General features: G+C 36.9%; 1 protein-coding gene across 1 annotated transcript; it reads right to left on the reverse strand.

Moving 5' to 3' along the window:
• Nucleotides 1–677: 677 nt before the first annotated feature.
• Nucleotides 678–1923, reverse strand: LOC147617411 (uncharacterized). Its single transcript, XM_086775400.1, has 2 exons — nt 1200–1923; nt 678–1077 (listed from the first exon to the last, which is right to left on the reverse strand). The coding sequence occupies exons 1-2, from the start codon at nt 1812–1814 to the stop codon at nt 1018–1020; spliced, it is 675 nt and encodes a 224-aa protein (XP_086631526.1). The 5' UTR covers nt 1815–1923; the 3' UTR covers nt 678–1017.
• Nucleotides 1924–9714: the final 7791 nt, after the last annotated feature.

Here is a 9714-nt window from a genome sequence, read left to right on the forward strand (position 1 = left end):
CTTTTTCAAAAAAATGTTACTTGATTTCACAAAATATGTATATTAGCATATCTTATAAAATGATAAATACATAGTTAAAGTTCAAAAGGGTCAGTCTATTGTTTACAAAAGTGGTATCCTGAAAACATGATTACAAATAAGGGGTTCCAAAAACACCCTTTAAATGCATGTGATTTGAGGTTTTGATATTGGGAACCCCCTAAGATTGCTCACATGAGGCAACAATAGGCATGGCTATAGAAGGCATGCCTAAAACTCGCAGAAATAATGGTTTGCCTTAAGCAGATGAAGGCAAGGACTAGCTTGGGACTAATTGGGTTGAGGGCCTCGATGTTGTTGCAAACACGTTTTGTCTCCTGAATTTCATCTTGTGTGCTCAGTTTTGGTGGATTTGTCTTGAAAGTGTTCTTATTTTGAAAAAAATGATCAAGTTTGATTTTCCTTCCTCCTTTATGTGAAAGAATGGACACATTTTACTCGTAAAATTACGGCAATTTTGTAAAGTTTGAGAGCAAAGAACCAAAAATTAAGTTAGCTATGGAAAAACTTATTTTATTCGTCCACATGTGTACTCTAATAGAACCAACACAAAGTTGGACTTAAAAGAGAGCAAAATATATAGTGGAGAGAGAGAGAGAGAGAGAGAGAGAGAGAGAGAGAGAGAGAGAGAGCACATATGATTATAACCATTCCACATTGAAGTGTAATATTGTATGTACATCATATGAGTGTTTGGGTAACTTGTAGTGAAGGAACATGCATCCATAGTGTACTTAAGTGTGAAATCCATGTACGACACGTGCAAGACTTTTTACTTATAAGGTAACACTCGTAATCCCTTTCCTCACAAGGGATATCACCGTTACAAATATTTGCCAGAAGCGTCCCACAAATGAACATTTTCTTTTTATGTAGGCTGTATTTATGGTGTTACCCAAGCAGCTTTTAACTTCAAAAGACAGCTTCAAAGGGTAGACTAATGTAAAGTCTCCATACGGCATGACTTATATTGCTAGCTTATAACCGCGGAGGAGTAAAGGTGAACACTTCCATAAGATTACTGTTGCTGAGAATATCCTGCAGAGTGTAATTAGAGATAGTTAGCCAGAAGGTTAATTCAAAGACTTTTTATGAGTATATTTGATAATTCATAAACTACACATGACAGGAGATTATATTTGAATTATGCTACTTGTTACCTGTGTGTGTTGGGAAGCTGCGTGCGTACTGTAATGGTGATTAATTGGTTTGAGTGTACTTGGTGATCTCGCTTGATCGCACTTGAGGATGCGAGGGGTAGTTGATCCGGCGTGGTACTTTCGTCTCAGCAGTACAATCTTGGCAATACAGGGCAGCTCGGTGAGGCTTCCGGTTGAACTCATAACATAATGCATGGTCTGATCAGCTTTCACAGGAAATTGAGTAGCACTAGTGTAAGCAGTAGAAGAAGAAGGTGGTGGTCCAGTTCTATAACTAGCGGGCGCTCCTGCTGCGGCACCCTTACTGACTGCTCGATGTAAGCGGCAGCGAAAAGAGCCAGGGTGAGTGGTAGGGGAACACACGCAGCCCACCTTCTTCTTACCAATCTCTGCACAGTTAGCCGGAGCATCAGCAGGAGCCACAGTACTCATACTATGCTGTGCATGTGCCTCATTTCGAGCAAAGAAGCTCTTGCTCATGAACGCTCGCGTAATGTTGCAGCTATTGCCTCTGGTGCTAGATCGCTTAGGGCAGTAATTAGAAGAGGATAGAGAGTTCTTTGAGACATGATTAATCTTAGGCCTGAGGGTGGGTACACCGTCCGAGGCATTCATAATTCCTGCACTATGATTTATCTACACCTTTCAAACCTTAATACTTGTACGAGATGGGGTGTAAGGCTTTAAATATATTGCAGGAGGAGGTCTGGTTTAATCTAATTACGAGGCTTAACGACGACAACGCCCTTACATTAGGTGCGTGAGCGCCCACGACCATAATTTTTTTTATTTTTTTAAAGGAAAAGGTAGACAAGGTGATGGTGCCTCGCCAGACGATGGGTGCCAGAGATCCATGGCCAAAAGCACAGGAGCGAGGCTGGTAAGCACGCAATATCACCCACAGTACGATGGAGACCTCCAGCTGCTGGATGTAAGACCATTATTATATGGTCGGAGGTGACTCGGCGAAGATAGGCACGTCTCGAAAAGAAAGCCGTTTTCTTGTAATCGACCTTTTTTTGCATCGTCAGACAGTAAAAGGAACCGGCAATACGTTGGCATCCAGATACCTGTTGATGCTTCTCCCTCCCCAGCGACAGACAAACCTCCCTCACGCTTATGAAAGCGATTCGCAAAATCACGAGAGCGCAAGAACAAATCGCTATATCTTCGCTTTCTGATCAGTGCCCTCTTTCCTCACGCGCACACGTATCCTTGGTTGCCAGCTTTATTTTCGTCCTTTATAGATATCCCTCTCCCTTTATAGGGATATCCTTGCCAGCTCTTCACGGGTGATTCTTTTCATGGGATGAGATTTTCTTTGGCTTGGCTGGAAATCTGATCTCACACACTTATGCATGCATAGAGGATCCATCACCTAGGGACTCTCAAACTCCTTTTTTATCAATGGCTTAGAGACTCTCAAACTCCTTTCTCACCCCTACATTAGCACTTGACAACAACCGTGAGATTTTCATTATAGCACTCAATCCGATTTTCATTATAGCACTCATCTCTACTGATATTAAAAGAAAAAGTGACCTTGCAACTACAAATATGATGACCCAAGATCGACTTTGAAAATGTGAAGAAATGGGTTGACAAATAAACTCGAAAAGACCTGAAAATATTTGGGTCTATTTTTCTCTTAGAAAATATTTGGGTCTATTTGGTTTCCCTAGAGTAATTCAAAATAATCATTTACATGGCTAATTTGAAATTTTCAAAAATACTAAAAGTGGCATAAAAATTACATAATAGCCTTGCTTTTGACGACAATCATTTTTTTAATGCATCTTTAATTGATGGAGGGTAGCATGTACCTACTAAAAAAAATATTAGATGTTTCCATAGAAAAACTAAAATAAAAGAACTTTTTTGGAAAAGAAAATGCACAAATCCTATACATTTACATTTTTTGTGGTACTTGTATTCAAAGTATTTTTAACAACCATATGGTTTTTAAAAAATGATTTTTTGACAAAAGTCTTTAAAAGTCACAAAATTAATTTGGATCAAGCAAAACTAATGTTAACGTTGTTTAAAGTTAAGCCAGTACTTTATTATTTTCTAAGTATAAGGGCATTTGGTGTGCCGGCCCTTGATGTCCATAGAAGCATGATAGCATCAAGAAATTTTAGAAGATAATAATATATTTCTTAAAATCAATGATGTTCAGTATGCCATGCCATCAGTTCTGTTACATGAAAAACACACTAATCATTTTTTCCAACTCTTAGATAAAACAAGCTGCCATAACCTTACCATATCTCTCTCTAGACATCAACCTTACGGTCACTTTCGTAACATATGAAACATAATAGAAACATTATCATGAAATAGCTTAAAATCCCATCTGTAACTTCTAAGCAAGCATAGAAACAATAGAAGATTATCTGAAGTACGGGTCCCTTAGAAGGGTCAATATGGAACTATAATGTCAAAAAGGATGGGTGCAAGGAAAAAATGCCACTAAAGATTCTTTTTCAAAAAGTTGCAACACAAATGCCACTAGAGATTCCTTTTCTAAAGTCAAGACAAAAAAGAAATTCCAAGAAGGCAGGCATGCACTCAACCTCACAAAAAAAAAATCAAATATATTACCATCTTTTAAACTTTTCAATGTATGTTAACATCTAATGAAAGGTCATCTTACATGGAATCTCCGTAATTTTACATCAAACTTGCAACTTTGTTCACATGTTTCAAGATTGTGGGAGGTTGTCTAATGTAGGAGCTAAGTGATAGTGTCTCATGATGGTAGCCAAAGGTAATGCCCCTTTCTTCTAGCTAAAGGATGGTGTCTCATACTAGCAAGTAAGCAACACAATGTCACATTCCATTAAAACCCCCTATCTGGACCTACGAGATAATTTACTATTGATAAATAAACACCTTTTGACATTAAATAACGTCATCTATGAGAACCATCAAAGGCAACCTCCTATGACTAATATTTTACATGTAGATAGGTAACATTTGACCTACTCCTAATGATCATATCACACTAACATTGACAAAACATTTGTCATAAATCTTTGACTATCATTATTCTCTTAGACCATAACTAAGATAGAGTGCAAAATTCAAAAAGAAAGCACAAAACATAGTATTAAACTTTCAAAGGAATCAGTGGAAAAAATGTTAAGATGAGTCAATGGAAAAAAAACACCCAAATTCCATATACCTCTAAACAATTACTCAAGGGGGACCTCCATGTACAAAGAAATGCACCTTCAAAATAAGATAAGACCACATATAAAATGCATGATATCACAATGATAATTTTTCAAAAACACCTATGGAGCTCCAATGGTGGTTTGTACATGACACCACTTTCCCCCAACACCCATGGTGAAGATTTAGTAATTGATGTAGAAACTACTAAATTTTTGGAATGTGTTTGTATGCCTATGTAAGGCCTAACGATTGATGTAGCAATTGCTCAATTATTGGAATGTGTGTGTATGCCTATGCAAGGGTAGATGATTTCATCCTTTAATTTGTGCTTTTTCAACCACGCAAGGGTGTTTCTGGTTGCCAATACCATACAACTCCTTTGACCATCCTTTATTTATGCTTTTTTCAACCTCAAGAAATCATGCTTGAAGAAGGCTGCCTCATGAACTACTTTGAAGGGCTTTCTGTATTTTTTAAGGGCTTTCCTTTTTTTTTGAATCAGTTCTTAACCTCAAGAAAATGCACTCTAAGAAATGGCACCTCCCAGTGCAGCACCCTTTTGAACACTACACCATGAGGGTACATTGGAAATAGTCATGTGTGGTGGACTCAAGTAGATTTTTAACCCTAAGAAATCAAAATCTAAGAAAAGGTGATCACGTAAAAAGATCACCCTTTCATCCCACTAAAAGGGTGTGTTTTGGAATCTATTACAAAGGCTTTAAAAGTGGTGTTGGTGGTGGAGTTGTGTGTGGGGGTCACTAGAATAGAATGGCCACAATTATTGTGGTGGTGGTGGTGATGTGTGCATGTGTATCTCACTACAATATAATGGCCAACAATTATCCTGGGTAATATCAAGGCTTTATGCTTAGAAACACTTGGTGTTCCACTCAATAAAAGCCTCGGCATTATTCCTTCGGTGTATAAGACTCAACCACCATGGTTTTGAGACTAGGGTTTATCCTAGGTGAGTAACCCTCATAATGAGACCAGCATAAATACTAAAGTTACAACCCTCATTCTGCCAATGCTAAATATATGTAAATTTTGAGGCTTATACTAATGTTGTACTCTATAATACATTTTTTATGAAAAAGAAATTTCTTAGAATGGAGCATTCTCACTCTAGCCTAACCATCATCTCTTCTTATGACTACCCATGTATCAAACATGAGAGGGAATAGACAGAATATAGCATGACCCTTGGTTGGATCACTCTGTTAACCCCCTATGTAGCATGTGTGTTCAAGGGGTATTTAGAAACCTCCTCCTTACGAATTTTTAATTTTTTAAAACACCCTTATAAAACACTTTTTACAATAAAAGTACCCCTTTAGTACCAAAACTTTTACCATTTCAATTAAAAATCCCCTATGTATATAAATTTTATGTAACTCCACAAGAGACAAAAACCCCTGCTATTGAACTCACGTACTATCTTTACATATTTTTTAGTGACCCACCTGAGGGGCATGAACACTTCATTTTATGGTAAACATGAGAGAGAATAGACAAAATATAGGATGCTCCATTCTACTAAGCAACCTTTTTCAAGATTGCAAATAGTGGCATAACAAGATTGAAGCATAGCATCAAAAACCATCACTTGCACAAGATTAAAACAATACAAGCAAGGCTCATGAAAATAATTCTTATTTATTAAATAAATATTGATGTTACATCATTGTGGTGGTTACATCTAGTGTAGCCAAAATAAATATAGCTAAAGAGTATTAAAAATCATCAATCCCATCAACACGGGTTCTTAACAAAGCAACAAAAAGTTGAAGATCCACTTGCGCTATCTAAAATTCTATCTTCAATGCTATTCCTCCTTGATTCCTTCATTATATCAATTCCACTTTCTCATCACCACTACAAGCCTTAGATCAATCTTGCAATGTTATTCTCAAAACATGAAAAATGAAGTAAGATACCAAATTTGTAAATGCACCAGCTCATTAGAAGTCTTGGCTCTTCCTTGATTGTTGAAGCATTGTTGGTCCCATCTTTAATTGTGTTGCCTCCTTACAAACCGGTCTGAGCAATGTGTAGTCTTTTTGTGCTCCTAGGTGTTCGTACACTGATGGAAGATGTATAGGAGGCTTAATCCCCAAATTCTTGCATCTCACGTAAGCTCTCGAGGAGAGGAATATAGAAAGGATTGAGCCCCAAATGCTTGCATCTCTTCATTCCTCTCAAGGATGCTTGATCCCTAAATTCTTGCATCTCACACAAGCTCTCAAGGAGAGGAATGAAGTGAGGCTTGAGCCCCAAATGCATGCATCTCTTCATTACTCTCTCAAGGAGAGAAATGAAAACAGAGTCTACCTAGAACCCTAATCAATGAGATGAACTAAGGAATAAGAAACCACAAACAATCTCAATCCAAACATTATATACATCCCTTAGCAGAACCCTCTCTCCAACACCATGAAAAATCCCAAGGATAAGGTTAAGGGTTCACTCACACATAGAGTGCACTCACCACTCCACATACAAGGAACCCAAGAAATTATGCTTACACACTCCATATCTTCCTCCAATCAAGATGCAAAGCCTCAAGCACGCAAACCTCCCCCTTGCAACACAACCTCACACCCACTAGCAACATGGAAAGAACAAGGGATAAGAGATATTTCACCCTTGCAACACACACTCTCTCTCACACAATAACTAACAAGAGGAGACTTTGCACAAGAGAAAGCTCACACTCTCACTTAAGGACTAGACACAAGAGTGGATTCCAACTAGGGCAGAGGGGAATGAGCTCTCCCTTACCCATGCCTTCATTCCAACTCTAGGGTAGAGGGGAATGAGCTCTCCCTCACCCATGCCTTTATTCCAACTCTAGGGTAGAGGGGAATGAGCTCTCCCTCACCCATGGCTTCATTATATAGAAAATACAATGCCACATGCCAAGCATGGGTGAGATTTCATAGATTACAACCAATGAGGTGTGGCTAAACCCAAGCACCCTCATGCCTAAGGTATAAACCATATAATATGTGCATCAAATGAATAATGGAATACAAAAAAATCATGTGCACATGCACCTAGAGTGGTCGATGAAGCTCAATGTCAACCTAGGTGTTAACCCCAAGGGTTAACATTTCCCCACCTATGATGTACATCCAGTCCCGTTGGATGTGGGAAAGGATGTCTGAGGTGAAAGTACAAGGGCGAAATACAAAAAGAGATAGAATCATGAAGCATAATATATCAAAGAAGATCAAAAAGATTTGTTGATGAAGCCCATGCAAAGAAGGAGGTATAGGAAGCTCCCCCACCTCTAATGTGAAGCACATGTCAATGAAAAGAGTTGAGAGGTACTCCCCCACCTCTAATGTGTAGCCCATCCCGCAAGATCCCATATAAAGATAGGGAACTCAATGGGCTCCCATAACTGTATGCATGGGTCCCAAATATATGATTCTAAGGTGAGTGCCCTAGGAAACTATAACGTACTAAGGGTAATGAAGCATATGTTGATGGTGAGGATATGGTCTAAGGATCATCCAATGTGTAGCCCATCCCCCAAGATCCCATATAAAGATAGGGAACTTGTAAGATTCCTCCCCCAACCTCTCAGTATGTCCAGTATCTTCCCCTGTAGTCAAATCCCTCTTCAGAAATATAAAAGATCTTGTTTCTACCAGTTTTGGCCTAGAGAGAGAAAATCTTCTAGAGAGTGGTAATTCAGTTTTAAAATATTTTTGGATGAAAAAATATCTCTTCTTATTAAAATAAGTTCCCCTGAAACAGAAGTTCAAAAAGATTTTCAGAAGGTGCATTAGAAATCAAGTATAATCTGTTCAAGAGGCCTTATCCTGAGGGTCAAGATTTTTTCGAAATTTTAAATTAAGGTTCCTATGGGCCAATAAGGTTCATCCAAATGTGTGGAGGAGATAAATGGAAGAAATAAATAAAATCCCCCCAAAAATGAGTAAATACTCACATAAGATGAAGAGTTGACTAAGGACAAGGTTATTAGTTAAAAAAGAGAGATATGTAGAAGAAATGATGCATTTTTAACACCTCGGTATGGGAGAATTTCCCTCATGAAGGAGGAACCTATTTCACATGTGTGGGAGAGTTTTAAACTCTCAAATAATGAGATATTTTTATCTCTCCTCTCTCCTGTTTCAACTAGATCCAAAAAGTGAGCTAAACTGACCTAAAATGGTCAAAAATTGACCAAAAAATTGACCAAACTGATCTGAAAAATTCTAGAATCAGTTTGCTTGGTTAGAGGCTCACTTTTTCCTATAAATAGAAGCCTCCCCCTTTGTTGAAGCTTAATAGTGTTTTTTGCACTATTACCCTACTTCTCCCAAGAGCCAAAAACTGTGAATTTACTCATAATTCATTAGTTTTTGACCTTCCCTCTTCTAAAGATTGGTAGCCACTCTTGTTTCAAACAAGAGTAGATCCCTCAAACCATCAAGCCAAAGGAAAGCTCTCAAATTCTCCTTGTAAGTTGGAGATTCTTCTCTTTTCTATTTCATTTTATGGTTTTTATGATTTTTGTCTTCTCTAAAATGATTATGATGTTATGCCTCATTGAAAAAAGGCATTCCCCTCTCTTCTTTAGTAAATCCAACCATTCTTTATCCTAAATGAATGATTAATGGATAAATCCAAGTTTTTCATAATGTTTCGCTTTGATAAGTAGAAAATGTTTACATTAGAATGATTTAAATACTCTTGGTGAACTTCCAATTAATTTTAGAGGATTAAAAATTTAAAAATGGTCAGCCATACAAAGGAGGTTATGGCGAAATTTTCTAAAATTGAGAAAAATAAGTTTTACTTTTTTTTATTCAAAAAGAGTAATTCCCATCGTATATGTATTCTTAAAGTGTTAATTTTCATCCTAGGTATAAGAAAATGCATACTAAAAATATTTTATTAAAAAAGTGTTACTTTCTTTAGAATTAAATTCCATGCATAGAAGGAAGTATATTGAAATTGTTATTTTGATCATAAAAGTGTGATTTTTATCATAAATGATTTTTATGCATAAATAGATTCATAAAAGAAATTCTTTTATATTAAAAGAGTGATTTTCATCATAAATGATTTGTATGCATAAAAGATATTTTTTTATATTAAAAGTGTGATTCTCATCATGAATGGATTTTATGCATAAATTAGATGCATAAGAGAAATTCTTTTATTTTAAAAGTATAATTCCTACTAAATTGGATTTATGCATGGAAAGATCCATAAAGAATTTATTTTAATCCAAAAGTGTTATTCTCATCAATTTTGATTTTATGCATAAATAGATGCATAAAGAATTTTATTCTGAATTCAAAAGAGTTATTTT

Source organism: Cibotium barometz, chromosome 36 (assembly GCF_041138505.1).
Source record: "Cibotium barometz isolate CiBa-2024 chromosome 36, ASM4113850v1, whole genome shotgun sequence".
Classification (NCBI taxonomy): domain Eukaryota; kingdom Viridiplantae; phylum Streptophyta; class Polypodiopsida; order Cyatheales; family Cibotiaceae; genus Cibotium; species Cibotium barometz.

What these genes read in the sequence shown, in the direction of transcription:
- LOC147617411 (XM_086775400.1), bottom strand. Translation starts at nt 1,814, where the DNA reads ATGAATGCCTCGGACGGTGTACCCACCCTCAGGCCTAAGATTAATCAT. An exon ending in CAGCTTCCCAACACACACAG is followed by an intron (nt 1,078 to 1,199) that starts GTAACAAGTAGC and finishes TACACTCTGCAG; the next exon opens with GATATTCTCAGCAACAGTAA.